The following is a 17,929-nucleotide window of genomic DNA, read 5'->3' as shown; positions in this document are numbered from 1 at the left end:
ATATATATATATATATATATATATATATATATATATATATATATATATATATATATATATATATATATATATATATATATATATATATATATATATATATATATATATGAATTTGTCGTTAATTGATTGTTAAAAACAATGCATGATCACAACGCATTCCATGCTTTTATGCATGTAATAATAATATTGTACGTATTTGTAGATCGATGAACTGCGGAGACAGCTACTGGCCAAGTGGCCAACTGCATGATTACCGCACGTAATAATATTGTTTCTTTTTTTTTTTTTTTTTTTCAAATATTCATAATTCTTTATAAAGTTGTATTTGTTCTATATTTTCCTAAAGTTTTTCAACCCAAAGAATTAATGAGCCTCCCACCGAGATTTGATCCTTTTGAAAGGGTAACAGAGGTGACATCTCTTGAGCATACATAATATATAAATTAAATATAAATATGCAATCCAAATATATCTACTTAAATTTTTAGTTGGAATGAAGCATATGCTTCAATTTTCCCATGTCAAATGTAGTAATTCGCCCGCACACGTGGAGGCATATTGAGCATATGGTATATAAACATAAATGTGCAATAATTCGACTATCAGTATAGTAGTTGGATAATAATAATATTGTATTTGAAAAAATGAAATTTATTATTTAAAAACAACAAGTAGTACCTATTCCAATCATGTAAAATCTTTGCTTGAGTATAGTAATAATTAGCTAGATTTGCAACTATATATTCACTTATATTAAGGTAATGATTTGGCTAATTAGACTAACAACATAATTTGGTGATGGGTTATAGGTTATTTAAGTACGGTACTCCTATTGCTAGTTGTAGCCACTTAAAAGATTAAGTGGTAGAAAAATATACTGCATAATATTTAGTTCCTTGTTAACTAAAGGCACGCTTTATCTATTAAACGTATATGATTTGATGTATATTACTAGATACATGCATATTATGTTGTTATATTTTATGTCTAACATGGAAAGCTTATTTGATCCCTCTCACGATGGTTACACCAAACAGTACGGATTTGTCAGATCATCCCCAGCATATTTATATTGGTTAACTTACCATTACCACACATGCATGAACCTACATGATAAGTGAAAAATGAAAATTGTACAAATTATGATATTTAATTCAAAAAACATCAAATTGTAATATAGGCTTTTTCCGACAACTCATCCAGAAACGAAAGGTTTCTTTTATTTCTATAATAAGTAAAGCTAGTCTTGGTTTGAAAGTAACTCACTTCAATAATAAATCTTAGAGAAGCTAAGAGCATCCTATCAATGGAGTTATTTCACGGTTTTTAAGGAATTTTTATAAATCTGATTAAGAAAAAGAAAATGAGAGGGGAAAAAAATCCTATCAATGGAGTTATTTCACGGTATTTAAAGAGTTTTTATAAATGTGATAATGAAAGGGAAAAAATTGATTATATATATATATATATATATATATATATATATATATATATATATATATATAATTGGTATTGATGGGGATATGGGTACCCGGGGGCCCATTTCATCTGGAAGGTCTTGGCCCCAAGCGAGGTGTATATTTTTATTGCTAAGATGCTGGCCCAACAAGAATACTGGAAGACTATTGGGCTATGGAAATAAGGGAGTGTGTCCAACATGTACGGTGCGCCCTCGCGCACCCTACCTACACCCCCATCTCTAGGGTACTGCAGGGGGGGTGCCGCTGACTGCCTGGGTGGCCACGTCGGTTGGGGAGCTTGCCCCGGGCGGCTGAGGCGTGCCTCACGCCCCTAGTATGGCGTCGAGCGTGCCACTCACGCCCCCTCTTCTTGAGGTAGGGAGTTGTGGTGCATTGCTGTGTGTAGAGTGGTGCGGTATGGCATGATATTAGGGGGGTTGGTAATTGAACCTGCCGGTTACCGTATGGCTAGCAAGATTAGTCCATTGGACTCCCCATGAAGTAGTGTGGCTAGCAGGGTCCAAGCATCCACTGAAGTACCAATGGCACCCCCGCTAACCGGGTGGTAGTTTGGGTTAGTGCAGGTTCGAGGTCGTGGCATGGAGGTATGGAAGGGGTAGTGATTGGACCCTATTGGATGACACATGACCAACAAGGTGAGCCCACTGATCTCTCCGTGGCATGGTGTGGCTAGAGGGGACCATGCACCCCAGCGCACCATCGGTGCCCCTACCGCGGGGGTTGGTAGTAGGGGGTAAGGAGGGGTGGTATTGATGGTGGGTGAGAAAGAGAAGACGTGGGTAAAGAAACCAGGGCATGCAGGGACACGTGGAGGATAGATAGGGAAGGTCATCCGATGACGTACACTTGTCAACAATCCAGAAGAGCCTCTACACTATATAAGGCACCATTCCCTACCTTTAAGAGGGGACCACGGGAATCACTTAATCCCCCCTGTCCAGTAGTATGGGTTCCTAACCTTCAACCTATATACCAGGGTTCGATTCCTAGTAGTTACAGTATTATTCTCTCTCCTTGCCTCTCTCTCTTCCATGTGTATGTTTATGCTCTAAGTACTCGGATTTGGTTTTGGTTTTGCACATTGATAGATTTGGCCAATTGTCCATCCTGACAAGTTGATAGATAATAGATCTGGTTTTCATGTACAAATTAAATGCTAAATAGCTAAACTACAAGCTGAAAGAGCTTAAATGGAAACTAAACTACAAGCTGAAAGAAATCAAATGCAGACTCAAATGCAAGCTCAGATTATAAGTTTGCTGGATGAGTTGCGTCGCAATGGGATGCTATCCACTTCTGTGCCACCACCTCTAAATAATCAAGCTGAACATTCTGTTAATTCAAATGATGAAAACTTAGGAGAGCATTAGATTATGTTTTGTTGCGTGAGGACAGTAAAAGGTCAAAGTCCAGCACACTGCCTTTCGAAAATGTGATGGCGGTCTATAATGAAATAAAGTTCCGCCTTCGTTACAAACTATTGCATTTGGCCTAGCGTAATGGTAAGCGTTTGATCCTAACAAGTGGTATCTAAATCTGATCATGGGTTCGAGTGGCTAGGGGTATAGTGCATCTCATATATATATATATATATATATATATATATATATATATATATATATATATATATATATAATTGTGTCTTCACTAGAAACAGCTATAGCTTTTAGTGTAGTGGTAAGCGCTTCTTCCTAACAACTCATGATAAAATTTATGATATATAATTATTTAAAATACTGTTGACTTTATGTTACCTTATAAGTGTTTATTTGTTCATATTTTGCTCTAAGGGACATTTATCCACATGAAGTTGAGAGTTGGAGAGCTTTGGAGGCAATTTTGAGCATATGAAGGGAAGTTTGGAGCAAAAACATGTCCTGGAAGCTGTAATTAACGAATTTATTTATAATAATATAAAAAAATAAATAAGTTTTTTTTTTCACTAATTATATTAAACCAAAGAATTATACTATATAAAAATTTAATTTTAAGATATCCTCAATATATCACATTTTGGCATTTTAGTATTAAAATTAATATCACTAATATTAATTAAAAATATACCGAATTGGGCCAGTGAGGCCTCTTGGAAGATTGGGTTTCCTGATATTTCGTTTGGGGCCCATGATGTCAAATCAGATATTCAGGCTGTATGTTGAGGAGTCGTTTGGTTTAAATTCAGTGCGCGAAAGAGTTGTGAATTTCTGTTTTTGGCTCTTAAACTTCAAAACAAATAATGCCTCCTATTTCGGGAGCTTCTTCCATTTTCTTCTTATATACAAAATCAGAGAATTCTCCCTTTCGTTGCAACTAAGCTCCGATCACAGCTCTCCGTCGACGGCGCATGTTGATATTGGAATTCATCGGAGTTCGTGAATGGAAGCACTTAAAAGGCAAGCCTCGTGGCTCAAGGAGCAGGTTACTCGCCAGCAGCATGTACGATCCCCCTCCCCACTCGGTCTCTCATTCATAATTATGAATTTGTATGCATATACGTTTAAGCGCATGCAATGTGATTCATGTATATTTGTCCGAGTATTGATGTCTGAATTCTGATTTGATTTTCCTTATTCAGTGATTTGGTGATCCGTACAAATTACCTATTAATTTCGTCTATATATTTCATATATGCAAACAATGCATTTTTGCTGCGTTATATTCTCCGTGTATTTTTGCGTATTCACAGAATTTTTAGCTTTCCACTTTGAGGTTGAATGATGCTTTAGTTGCATAGATTTCGATTAATTTCTCCATCCGGATATGCATGTATATAGCTGTTTCTATTTACTACTCCGGTATTTGATTAGGTCACTTGAGAGGGTGGCGTTTGTAACTGTTTAGATAGGCATTGTAGTTCAATGATTTAATGCTAATGAGATTAGGTGCTTTACCTGCATTCAGTACTAGTATCCTTGTCAGTCATCTACAGTTTGGCTATGTCAATGTGCTCCAAAGGCTTGATCTCTCTATTTGTGATATCTATCTGAGATCAAATGTGCTGCTATTCTAGGTATTAATTGTTGTTTTCAATGTTTTGTGTTTGATGCAGGCTGTCCTCAAGCAGTTCGGAGCTGGGGGATATGGAGGTTCAAATCATATTGTGACTGATGAGGCTGAACTCCTCCAGTATCAGAAACTGGAAAGGCTTTATCTATCCACCAGAACTGCCAAGGTTTGTTGCATTTTATAGATAAAATAATTCTTCCTTTATAGATTTCATCATAATATTGCCTCTCATAATTTGATAATTGTCTTTTTGCCATTTCAGCATTTACAGAGGGATATTGTCCGTGGTGTTGAAGGTTATGTCTTTACTGGGTCCAAACAAGTTGAGATAGGTCATCTTTCAAAACTTAAATGGCATTTTTTGTCATAGTTTTGTAAGGGTTAGTGCTTTCATGATCTCATGATGACTTTACTCTCTAACAGGAACTAAATTATCAGAAGACAGCAAGAAATATGGATCTGAAAACACGTGTACCACTAGTAGTACATTATCAAGAGCTGCATTAATTTTTTCAAGAGCTCGTGCTCAACTGGAGAATGAACGCGGAGTTCTATTAAAATCCCTTGGCACACAGGTTAATTACTACATCACCATTAAAAGACTTCCAGTGTTGTACAAACTTATATGAGTCTTAATTGATGAGGTTTGATCTCTCTCAAGTCATATTTATTTTTTCCCTTATTATCTGCTCTTGATGTGTGTTTGGGCAGAAAAGGAACACACGTGGAGATGCTAAAAGCATTTAGATTGGAATCTCTTTTAATAGTTTTAAGGTTTTTCTGTCTAGGTCAACTGATCTTTTTTATTTCTCAATATGCTCTCATCTCTTGAGTTGACCCTGATTTTGGTTGTTTTTATGAATTTACATTTAAGTTTGAAGTTAGCATCAGCAACAACTAGGAACACTGTAATATGTTCTCAATGTGTAAGTGTGTAACATTTGGATCTCATTGTCTCTTGTTTTTTCAGTGTTTACATTTGGCCCATATTTGTGTTAGGTATCTCCCTTTCCACCTGAAACTTACCTTTTATTGCCGCTGATAAAGTAAATACTACAACCACTGTTCCATGATGAAATTTTTGGTTTATTCAAATTTTAATTTTCTTTTCCCTTTAGAGGTGTATGGTCAATTTTTTTTTCTCTATGTTTTGCACTGTCATATAAAGTTTCATAATGTGGTTGAGTGGAAGGGACTCATCCATCCTTAACCAAAAGTCAAGGGTTCAATCCTTGGCTTTAGGTATGGAGCAACCTTAAATCTTCAGGCTAGCTGTCCCACCCAATAGAGGTGCCTACAATTCAGCGAAGGGATTAGTCACTATGTTTGACGGTGGAAACCTTGGGCTACACCCAAAATATATATATATATATATATATATATATATATATATAAAGTTTCATATCTATTCAGGAATCTTCCTATTGTGCTTGTACTAAAATCTGCAATGTTTATCAGCAAAAATCTTGAAAGTTGGTCTCCGCCTTGTTTATCAGGTTGCAGAACCATTAAGAGCTATGGTAATGGGTGCTCCATTGGAAGATGCTCGACATCTAGCTCAAAGATATGATCGAATGCGGCAAGAGGCAGAAGCACTGGTTAACTGAACATCTAAAAAGATGCCCTCTCTTCTCTTTATATGTGATATTGTGTTATTCAATTGGATTGCACCCTATCTCCTTATAAGCTAAATATATCCTGTCCAAAAGCCTATCTGCAATGCAACCGCCCCCTCTTCTCAGTGTGCTCACTTCCCTTCCCACTCTCTTGACTTGTAATTGTCTGATATGAGCATTTTTCCTAGGGTTTCCTTTCGTGGAAAATTCATTGTTATCAGGATTTGAATTAGCTGTTTTGTATCTACCACTCTACCATCTATGGGTGATTTGAAAGGCTAAGATTTGGCTAAATATTTTTTTTATTTTTTTTTGCATCTAACCTAGATAGGCTGTTGAAGTATCCAAACGACAAGCAAAATTGAGGGAGGGAATGGGCAATCCTGACGTGGCAATGAAACTGGAAGCAGCAGAAGCGAAATTACAAGATCTAAAGTCCAATATGACTATACTGGGAAAGGAAGCTATTTCTGCTATGGCTGCTGTTGAAGCACAACAGCAGAGGTTGACTCTCCAGCGGCTAATTACCATGGTAGCAAATTCTGTTGTCTACTTAACGTAGTCAAACTTAGCAAGAGCTTCAAAAAAGAAAGTATTGACTTCAGTTTCCTTATTATTGTTAGGCTGAATCAGAACGGGCTTACCATCATAGAGTTCTTCAGATACTTCAACATTTAGAAGGCGAGGTGTTGATGTTACTATTTTCTCACCACCTGTTGAATTTCATCAGGTTATAAAATTAAGCTAATGGCCTTGAGCCTTCTATGTTTATGATTCAGATGAGATTAGAGCGTGAAAGAATTGAAGCACCATCTAGTGTAGATAGTGTTCCTCCACCTCCTTCATATGAAGAAGCAAATGGTGTGTTTACTTCTCCTATGCAAAATGGCTCAACTGACAGCATGGATTACTTTCTCGGGGAAGTAAGTAAATTTTATGTTTTCTTGGACAAATGCCAAGCATCATTGTGAGTTTTTAACCTCTTTTCTTATTTGGCTTTGGTGATAGGCAATGTATTCGTATCATGCTGAATCTGATGTGGAGCTTAATTTGTCAGTTGGAGATTGCATTGTTATTCGAAAGGTTTTTAGTCTCCTGAACTTTTATCCCCCAATTTCTGACTCTGTTCTACAATCTTGTTAAGTTGTGGTCTAAAGTCTTTGCTTGTAGCACAGTAATTCTTGCACCACTGCAGACCAACTGCGTTCTCTTTGCACAAATTTTTAATTTCCCCATTTCTTTAGTCATAAATACTTTTCATATAATTGTCAAAAAAAAAAAAAAAACTTTTCATATAGAGCCAACATTGTTGTTTGCTTGTGTTTCTGAATGCTTGTACATTTTTGAGAAAATAAAATGTATAATTGATATTTAGATTCATTGTCAGGTTTCAAATAATGGTTGGGCTGAAGGTGAATGCAAGGGCAAAGCAGGATGGTTCCCCTTCAGCTACATAGAGAGAAGAGAGCGTGTTCTTGCTAGCAAGGTCATTGAAGTTCTCTAAACCATCCATCCTCCTAAATCCTAATATGTGTTGATACTGTTTGCGTTATATCGACTTTGATGCGCTCTTGAGCTCGTCCGACTTGCAGCTTGTGTTTTATTCACCATTGATATGCCCATTTTGCCCATTGTTTGCATCTCTTTTATCTTTTCCATTTTTCAATTTCTTGTAAGGTATATTTATTTATTTTCTACTTTCTAATTTTTTTAAGGTTTATTATTTGCCTGCTTGTTTATTTCAGTTTTTCTAAGTTTTATTTATTTGTGTTCTATTTCCAATAATGTTAGGGTTTATTTATTTGCTGCTTGTCTATTTTCACTTTTTTCCAAGGTGGTATATTCATTTATTTTCTATTTTCGAATATTTTTAAGGTTTATTTATTTGTTGTTTGTCTATATTCATTTTTTTGTAAGGTATATTTAATCATGTTCTATTTTCCAATACTTTTTTAAGGTTTATTATTTGCTGCTTGTTTTTTTATCAGTTTTTGTAAGTTTCATTTATTTGCTTTTTATTTCCAATAATTTTAGGGTTTATTTATTTGGCGCTTGTCTATTTTCACTTTTGTCCAAAAGAGGCATATTCATTTATTTTATACTTTCAATATTTTTAAGGTTATTTATTTGTTGCTTGTATATTGTCATTTTTGCAAGGAATTTTTAATCATATTTTTTTTATGGTTTATTTGCTGCTCATCTCAAATGTAGTCGCGTTTAGTTTTCGCAGAAACGTACCCCCAAGCCCTTTGTCGTTTTTTTCTTTTTAAATTTGTGCAACTCCCCTCATTATAAACACAGTTTCTTTTATAAAGTAAATCGTATTAAATAAAGGTTTTACATTACGCAATACATGAACAAATTGTAAAATTTAATATAAAATTTAATTGTAAAAATCAATAAATAGTATTTATATTCCGATGATCATATGTTAATGAACAAATTCATTTATTAAAGCAAATTGTATTAAATAAACATTAAAAATACATGAACAAATAGATATTTTACGAAAACAAAAATGACGTTTACATTCAATTTAATAATATATTTTAATTTTAAATAGTATTTATATTTCGATGAAAATCTCACAACTCTCTCGTTATAAACACAATTTCTTTTACAAAGCAAAATCATATTAAAGGTTTTTAACATTAACCAAAAATGAATAAATAGATAGTTTACAAAAACAAAAAAGACGTTTAAATCATTAATTTAATATAAAATTTAATTGTAAAAATCAATAATAGTATTTATATTCCGATGAAAATCATATTAAGGTTTTAAAATTAAGCAAAAATGAACAAATAGATAGTTTACAAAAACAAAAAAGACGTTTACGTCATTAATTTAATATAAAATTTAATTTTTAAGAAAAATCAATATCAATAATAGTATTTATATTCCGATGAAAATCTCACTTCCACAAAAACTCCCTGGTTATAAACACAATTTCTTTTACAAAGCAAATCATATTAAAGATTTTAACATTAAGCAATACATGAAGTCATGAACAAATAGATAATTTACCAAACCAGAAAGGATGCTTAACCCATTAATTTAATATAAATATTAATTTAAAAATCAGTAATAGTATTTATATTCCACGTTATAAACACAATTTCTTTTACAAAGCAAATCATATTAAAGTTTTTAACATTAAGCAATACATGAACAAATAGATAGTTAAACAAAACAAAATGGACGTTTAAGCCATTAATTTAATATAAATTTTTAATTCAAAATGTTACTTACCCACTTTACTCCTTTATTTTCAAATCAAGTAAATGTGGCTTTACAAAAATTAAAACGACTTTTTTTTTTTGAAAAGTACAAAGAAACCAAACTAAGACCATATGGTTCTATCATCTGGCTTCATTTCCCCACAGACAAGAACTTGACAGCCAAATCGCAAACAGTTGTTGATTAATAGAGTGCTAACATCACCATTAAGCATATATGTAGACAACATCATAATACCTTAAAGACAAGAGCCAATGTTGTGGGTCATTAAGTTTTTCTTCTTGGACGAACTTCTTTTTAACTACTAATGGTAAGCAATCCTGCAATTTTAGAACTAAAGACATCAGAACCAAAAAATACTTGTAAAGAAATATAGTGGTCAACTTCAAATGTAACTTACACAAAGAATGAGGTTTGTTCCCAGAAAGATATCCAAGAAGAATAGCCAGAATGATAAAGAAGACAACAATCTGCAATTAAATTCAGTGTAAGAAAAATGACAATCACTAGTAATTCACTACGGAAATACATATTTACAGATCAGAGTATAATCATAAACACTCACCAGAGCAGGAGTATAATTAGGCTCAGCCCTCAAAATGTATGATTTCCTGGTGGAACACAAAAGCTTCAGCTCATACCCAGATATTATCACAAGAGAACAAATAATAAAATATCACCAACCTCTTGTTCAAGGTTCCAGAGTCCCTACAAGTCTTCAATATTATTTCAAGCCTCTTCAAAGTTTTGGAAGCACTTGGATCATTGTGGTCAACCTATAGTTCACAATGTATAGGAGAATTCAAGAACATGTAAAATTCCCAAAAGAAAAAGAAAAATTACTACTTCATAGAATCATACAACATCCAAAAAGGCAGCACTTGTACAAGCCAATTCCAAAATAACATTCAGACTTACAAAAAATAAAACATTATCAGTTTTCATAGCACATAAATGCTTATGAAACACATTCAGTGGATATTCAGGTATGCATAAAGTCAGTGAGAAGTGTACAGCTCCATACCTTTGATATTAGCATGCACGAAAAATCAAAAAAAGCACCATAGACATCTTCAATTGTCCTAGTCCGGTCAATAACCTTAGCAGTAAGACCTAGAAAGCAACAGAAAATTGATCACAATGGTAATTATACACTATACACTTGACAGAGAATGAGAGAAACAGAAAATAAGCAGGCATTATGTATCAATCTTAAGAGAGAGAGAAGCTTTATAGAGGATTATTTACTATGAAGGTAGACACTAGCCATTTTAGAACCATCAACTAAAATCAGAGCCATGAGATGCACCTGTGAATAAATTACATCTTACCACGTCTCATCTTTACAACACCCCTGAAGACTTCAATGTTGTTGTAGCACATGGCTAATGTCCCAATCGCCATGATCTGGAAGTACAGGCAAGGTAAATACACGTGCATAGGATGTTTCAGTGTAGTCAGGAAATAACTATGCTAATAAATCTCTAGCATAAAACTCAAAAAGAACATCATTTTGTTGTGTATGCGAAAGAGCATGCAATCAGTAGAAATATCAAAACAACATACCTGTGGAATAGCACAGAACCTAAAGATAGAAGGATCTCGTAGAGCAGACATGTAAGTCAAACAGTCTTCTACATGTGATAAAGCATTTGTGACCATATCATTCAGACATTGTACTGCTTTCACTGAGTTCTCCTCATATTTCAACTCCTGAGGAATGTATCAATAGACAAGTTGTCAAGGGGAATGAACCCAACAAGCATTTTACTCCAAATGCTTATTTTATAATCATAATTACTTTTTTTACTAAACAAAAACTGAGCTGGATCATTAACTACCAAAGATGGCAAGTCAGGAAAGCTAAATGCAAGAGATATCACATAGAGTAAACAAACCTCAAGTTTGTTGACATATTTACTCCAAATTTGCCGGGGCCAAAACATTCGACACTTTGGTATCTCATTAATATCCTCCAGATAATCCCTAATAATGTTTGTTTTCTGGAATATAGAAATGAAATAAGGTACATCCTTTAATCCTCAGATAAATAAATAGATAAATTTCAAGGATAACTGTTGATGGGAGGTACAGGTTTAATTTAATAATACATACCTGAAGGAACAGACCCATAGAATTCGAGAGAGAATCTGAAGCTAAATCCTCAGTCCCAGAGGCATGAAAAAGTTTTGACAAGCCTAATCCAACAAGCCCAGCAACATAATGACAATATTCATCATAATCATCAATTGTTTCAACCTGCATTGTAACAAGCCACACTCTTCTCAAAAATATAAAGGGAACTCAAGACAGGGGAGGGTTTTGTGCCGGGGGGGATGGATGTGTTGGGGCCTTGGGGGGACTGAATATGAACAAAAGTGCATATGTATATGATATCAATTATACCTCCTTGCATATAAACTTTGCCATCCCTGCACCCATCCTCATGGTAATATCCTCAATTGCTTCCTGATAACTGCAAATAGTAGGATACCACATTCAAGCACAAGTGCAAGCGCCATATTCTTTTAAAAAAACATCTCATTCATAAGAGCAGAAATCTAATATATCACAGCCTATGGTAGAAAGATATGGAGTATTTTAGTACAAGAAAGAATTTAATTTAAACAGTTAATAATTATTTCCAATAAAAGTAACAACTATCGGTAAGCACTCACTTTTTCCCAAGTTCCAGAAAAGCAGTAGAAACATGATGGAACTGGTCCATGAGAACTTTGTAGTCCTTTGTTCCACCTGAAAAGAGAAGTTAGCACTTGTCTAAAGTAACTAGCAGTTTAATTTTATCAAAGATGACGAAATTGAAATAAAATGTGTAGAACTGCGTGAAACAACAACAAAATAGGTTAGGGGTTGAGAAGGTAAACTGTGGGAAACTCACACAGGAAATGCCATTCACGGTCATATATGTGACGATGAAAATCTATCAGAATAGGTACTTTGACTTCTGTGGCTATGCTTGTATCATCCTCTGTTGAAAAGGAAAAATACATGTTACAAGGTTGTACAAGAATGGTGCGGAAATTTTGTTCCATTTAAAGGTATATTCTTCAGATGTAATTTTATGCAAGCTAGTAGCAAAAATAAAACAGGAATAAATATAGCAGGAATAAGTAATGGAAATATTGAAGGAAAAAAAATAATTAAGCTTATAGAAAGCTTAACATACCAACAGTGTCAAGTGCTCGAAGAACCAAATAGAAAATACACACCTGCAAAGATTTGTAATATATGTCAGGCTCATCCTTTGCAACAAAACCAATACAGAAAATAGCACAAGTCTCTTCAACCATAATTGTAATAGCCAAATCTCTTAAAAGCAAAATAGATTAAAATGAAAGGCAAATAGCATGTTCAACAAAGTTTATTACTGAAGCCTGGATTAATTCCTCACTGACCACATAGGTAGGTATCTCCACCACATAATGATTTTATGGTACAATAGTATTTCTTATCATGAATTTTTTAGTTTTGAACTTTTGAAACTATTGTGAAGTTCATTAGTAGCCATACATCCATCCTTAAACTCCCCTTATATATACAGATATACATACACATCTACACATTACCAAAAACTTCTCAAGTGCATTTCTAACTTGAAAGGAGAGACTTCGTTTTACAGTCTCAGATGGACGCAGTCGCGACTCGCCAGTCAGTAAGAAACCTAGGCACATAAATACAAACGTAATATTCCGCAACTGATAATAAAAGCTAAACACAAAACAAATCACGATGACGGCTCACAAATTAGAAATCATCAAATGCGCACAAATCTCAAAAATAGAAATCTAAAAACAATTGAAAGGAGCTTACGGCGTCGCGAAGCTCGATAGGGAGCTGCTGGATAACGAGAGCGAAGCTTCGAGAGACCTTCTGGAGCATGGTGTAGCAGAATCCCCAGTGAGGCTGCGGCGGGATCTGCTTCTCGATCTGCCTCGCCGCAATCTTCAGCTTAATCAGCGGGTAAACGTCGTCCGGATGCTTCAACATCGCTCCTAAACTCCCCATTTTTCACACTATTCCTAACCAGTAAACAGTTTCCAATCTATCACTGATCCAATTTAAAAATCCTTTCGAAGCGTACATTCATACAACAGAGAGAGATTTAGAGAGATTCGAAATTCTGGACAACAGAGAGAGATTTAGAGAGATTCGAAATTCTGGACGTACCTGTGACTGTTCTGTAATGCAAAGACTGTGAGCTTTTGAGAGCGGAAAATATGAATGAGTCTTGATTTGTAAAGACGATGATCACAATGCGTGCTTGTAGCTTGTGCTTTGTTTATATACGGAGTACTAATTAATTAATTAATTATATTTCTAAGTAAACTCGGGACCAGCGAATATTATATACTCCGCGTGTGTATATATACACTAAACAAAATATATATAATTTGAACACTTTTTTAATATAATTTGATCAACTTACTTACATGATATATATTAAGAATTTTTATATTCTCTATTAACTATCATATTAGTTAAAAAATATTAAAATATTTTCAATTCAATTTGCATTATATATAAATTACATATATATATATATATATACACTTTCTTTAATGATTCAATTAAATACATCTTAATTCGGTGATTTATTTGACACTTTTTCATAATATTTTACTATGATAATTAGATATAATTATTAATTAGTCTATCTCTTGATACATCACTTGGCAATACACTTAATAGTCAGACAATTATTATATAGGATAAGAAAACAGAAAACTTGAATTATCAAAACCGAATTAATGTAGATGGCCTGTGGAATATGCACCGTTCACTTAGAAAACGTTGATTTGATAACTCACCCTGAACCAGACACATTTGTCACTATGCGTGTGAGTATTTTGTGGCCAACTCACCATTACCAGTAATATATTCGTACTGCGACATGCCATAAATTTTTATGGTACTCGTTAGTTCTGCCCTTGTATGTTTCTCTGTTTATCGAGCTGTAGATCCAATAATGGAACAAAACAAAAAATTTGAGCAGCCAAATTGGACTTATACGAAGTATTTGACTAAATAAAGGTTGTCATGTTCTCTTGGCAACCTAGCTGTCCTAACATGTTAATTTCCGCATTTATATGAATTGTTTTTGAATTGATTGTGATTCAGATCATCACTATAACATATAAAAGCTCAGTATAATTTGCCCAAGACTTTTTCCGATGACATTTCTTTGTACCTNTCACTATAACATATAAAAGCTCAGTATAATTTGCCCAAGACTTTTTCCGATGACATTTCTTTGTACCTTGTGCTTTTATTGATGTGCTTTGCAAACAGAATGCCATATTTGCCCTTGCCGATGATCGACCTTCCAATTTCAGGCTGCTTAAATACAACTTTGACACTATTTTCATGGGCCTGCTTTGGATATTATATACGCACACTATCTAAACATAATTTAGGCTTCAATATTATATTATAGTGATTACAAAAATAGTTTGGGTCTTGTGACGCTATAGTGTTTTTACTTTTGTGGTGGACCAATTACGAACAAAATGTCTGACACATTATTACAAAAAATAGTTTGGATCTTGTGCCACTATAGTGTTTTTACCTTTGTGGTAGGCCAATTCCCAAACCAATGTCTGCCACATTACAATTTTTAATAAATAAACATACAAAAGAATATATAGAGAAATATATTATCGTTTCTTCAGTACCATCTTTGTGGGCCCAACTACCAACTATTTTTAAAAAACTCTATAATTATATCATTTTGAACGGGTAACGTCGGGCACCAAACACAATATTCCAAAACATATAAATAACATAATATTTAACTGACAATAAAAAGGAACACAATACCGCAAGTTACGGGAAAATATGTTAAGAGAACTTGTCTCATACTAATGCTTTAATTATTGTAGTCACGGACCTTTCTTTTTTGAAAGTGCTTTTCTGAGTGCACATAAAATGCAGCCTTTCTCCACGAGTTTGAACACCATAATATACCTCAAATTCCCTGAAACCTTCGAATTCTACACTGCTTTGCAACCTGTGAGTTCATAATTATTTATATTCATCTGCTTCATTAGACAAATTAAGTAGACCATCTTTATTCTTTTGAAGCACTTTTACAGTAACTTGCCACTTTCATGGTGTGAAATAGGTTACATTACTTGTTTTTCTCAGTGCAGGAAAAACCTTCTTTTCAACGTACCTGTAAACAGCGGCATGGCATGCATCCATTCTGATAGGTGAGAATTCTACGCCGCTTCACAACCTGTGAGTCTAAAATTATATCTTATGTTGTGAAAGTTAAGTTATGTTCTTGGTAAATCATTTTCTTTATGAACTGAATATGTTTGGGGAAAAAACAGAGAAAGAACCTTTTGTTATATCATTATTATTAATTTAATGTATACTAAAATACATCTTCACATTACAAATGTAATTCTACGCCGCTTCACAACCTGTAAGTCTAAAATTAAATCTTATGTTGTAAAAGTTAAGTTCTGTTGTTGGTAACTCATTTCCTATGTCAACTGAATATGTTTGGAAAAAAAAAATTAGAGGAAGAACCTTTTCCATATCGTTATTATTAATTTAATGTATACTAAAATACATCTTTACATTAGGAATCTACATATACAAATATTTCTGACATATATCTTGCACATGACAAAAAATGTATATAATCTATAACTGCATATATTACAAAGAACAATACGCGAATATCCAAAAGAGACAGAATATAAATTCAAACTGACCTTCAAAATATATGATAAAGACAACATCAAATAACTAGCCAAACCCATCCACGGCAACAGCAAGGTGAATATGAGCTCCAACAAGAAATGAGGGGTAAAGAAAACAAAAAAAAATTATTCTGTTTACTTCTCTGCAGAATGAAATGTTAGGGAAAAATGAAAGGAAAGGGTTTGCCCGGATCATCTTCTAATAATACATGAGACAGAAATATAGTAGGAGAGTTCGGTACAATAAACATGTACATCAATAATAATAACAGAACATAAATTGGCAAGAAATAATTCAAAAATAACAATATATTCCGAATATAAATGAGAAATCTGAAAATAACAGCCCGGTAATGGAAATGGAAACAGTAATGGAAAAACCCAAGTCGTATATAACACAGTTTCCTTAAAACCAATTCGCTACCTCCCATATCCATCACTAACTCATAACACCATCATCATTATTAAGTTACCATTAAACTTTAAGTCCCCCTTTAATCCATCGCTAATATACTCATAAGCTATTAATCATCCAAGAATCACCATCTCATAATCCATTTGCCAACATCCATATATAATCTTTATCTCAATATTTCCATATAACAATAAGAGAATTCAGCTTGACGCAGTCCGAAAGTTTGAGCCGGTAAAGATAGTTCCCGAACTCTTTTTCACTTTAAATTTTTATGGTAGAACCCCAACTCATAGTACTTGATGTCCATAAAAAGTTTTGATCATTTTAATCCGCGAATGAACACAGAAAATTCCATCTTTGCCCTTGGCAGTGTGCTGTCCAGAATTTTTCTCTCTGGACCAGTTTTGGAGAAAAATTCGAAAACCATACTTCCACTACTCCGATCATTATGAAATTTTATATGCGGGTTCTAGACTTATTGAACTACATATCTGAAGAAAATGGCATCAAAATACCTTACCAATTTTTCCCAATAAATTTCGGAAGTTACTGCCAGAGACTACCCTGATTTTTCTCCAATATTTCCACAAGTATAAGCTCTTAACCAACAACACTCCATCAACATACAACATCTTGTTGTTGTGATACATACATATCCATATACATACATCACACGTATATATATATACTATATACTAGCACTTCTAACTTAGATATTTAGGCATATCAACTACCACTTCTCATCATCCCAACAATTTATACATATATATATATCAACCAAAAAAATCAATTATCCAATTTCAAGTGACTACTCCAACTTAAGGGATTCCTTACCTCAAAGTGGTCAACAATTCCTTAGAAGTGATCTTGGATGATTTTCCCCAAATTTCACCTTAAATCCTAGGATCAAATCAACACCAAAACAACAAATACCAAGAAACTAAGCATAGATTCATGATCTAGGAAGGAATATAGAGCTATTTACCGAATAAAATCGAAGATTTACCGAACAAATTGAGAGTTGAGAAGGAAATTTGGCTATGGATCTTGAAGATTGGTGAAGAAGATGAATTCACTCTCTCTCCTCTCCTCTTGAACTCACGAATGGGAATGAAGAAATGGGAATATTTGGCTTTTATATTTTCCCATCACTCTTAGCTTATAGGATAAGATTTGGGAAAAATATAATAAAATAATAAAATATCTCCACAACATATCAGTTGTGGTCCAAACAGATAAAGTTTCGGTGGAAAATAATCCAGATAGAATAATTTCCGAAACTAAAAATTTATTCCAGACTAACCCTCAAAATTGGGCTAGGTTCGGTACACCGCGAAATTTAGCGATGTACGATCAAAATAAATTTTCGCTGCTATGAGCTGATTTAATTAAATAGGAAATTCAAGAATAATAGTATGGTGTCTAAAAATCCATTTCCTA

At 33.8% G+C, this 17,929-nt stretch overlaps 2 protein-coding genes and 1 long non-coding RNA gene across 9 annotated transcripts; 1 reads left to right on the top strand and 2 right to left on the bottom strand.

Moving 5' to 3' along the window:
- Positions 1 to 3,745: 3,745 nt before the first annotated feature.
- LOC116033528 (SH3 domain-containing protein 2-like) lies at positions 3,746 to 7,714 on the top strand. Its single transcript, XM_031276274.1, has 10 exons — positions 3,746 to 3,917; positions 4,531 to 4,653; positions 4,750 to 4,819; positions 4,911 to 5,062; positions 5,984 to 6,085; positions 6,435 to 6,635; positions 6,727 to 6,789; positions 6,883 to 7,026; positions 7,112 to 7,186; positions 7,491 to 7,714. Exons 1-10 carry the CDS (start codon positions 3,858 to 3,860, stop codon positions 7,605 to 7,607), a joined length of 1,107 nt encoding a protein of 368 aa, XP_031132134.1. The 5' UTR covers positions 3,746 to 3,857; the 3' UTR covers positions 7,608 to 7,714.
- A 1,572-nt stretch (positions 7,715 to 9,286) lies between these two features.
- On the bottom strand, positions 9,287 to 13,683 carry LOC116032372 (squalene synthase). Of its 2 annotated transcripts, none has more exons than XM_031274884.1 (15): positions 13,532 to 13,683; positions 13,175 to 13,383; positions 12,531 to 12,573; positions 12,243 to 12,332; positions 12,022 to 12,097; positions 11,750 to 11,819; positions 11,459 to 11,602; positions 11,242 to 11,346; positions 10,910 to 11,056; positions 10,675 to 10,750; positions 10,368 to 10,456; positions 10,028 to 10,119; positions 9,909 to 9,954; positions 9,744 to 9,813; positions 9,287 to 9,663 (listed from the first exon to the last, which is right to left on the bottom strand). In XM_031274884.1, coding segments are annotated over exons 2-15 (1,245 nt in total). In that variant the 5' UTR covers positions 13,370 to 13,383; positions 13,532 to 13,683; the 3' UTR covers positions 9,287 to 9,661. The 2 variants fall into 2 exon arrangements, with proteins under 2 accessions (XP_031130744.1, XP_031130745.1); XM_031274885.1 differs by having other exon boundaries at positions 13,175 to 13,377; positions 13,532 to 13,654.
- Positions 13,684 to 15,165: 1,482 nt separating this feature from the next.
- Positions 15,166 to 17,601, bottom strand: LOC116031741. Of its 6 annotated transcripts, none has more exons than XR_004100650.1 (5): positions 17,496 to 17,601; positions 17,324 to 17,389; positions 16,087 to 16,161; positions 15,537 to 15,607; positions 15,166 to 15,371 (listed from the first exon to the last, which is right to left on the bottom strand). It is a non-coding gene; the product is annotated as an uncharacterized LOC116031741 (long non-coding RNA). The 6 variants fall into 6 exon arrangements; XR_004100649.1 differs by having other exon boundaries at positions 15,537 to 15,599; XR_004100653.1 differs by lacking the exon at positions 16,087 to 16,161 and having other exon boundaries at positions 15,537 to 15,599.
- Between the last annotated feature and the right edge of the window lie 328 nt (positions 17,602 to 17,929).

Source organism: Ipomoea triloba, chromosome 10 (genome assembly GCF_003576645.1).
Source record: "Ipomoea triloba cultivar NCNSP0323 chromosome 10, ASM357664v1".
NCBI classification, from domain to species: Eukaryota; Viridiplantae; Streptophyta; class Magnoliopsida; order Solanales; family Convolvulaceae; genus Ipomoea; species Ipomoea triloba.
The sequence above is the reverse complement of the archived record's forward strand: the minus strand, read 5'-3'. Positions and strand labels throughout refer to the sequence as shown.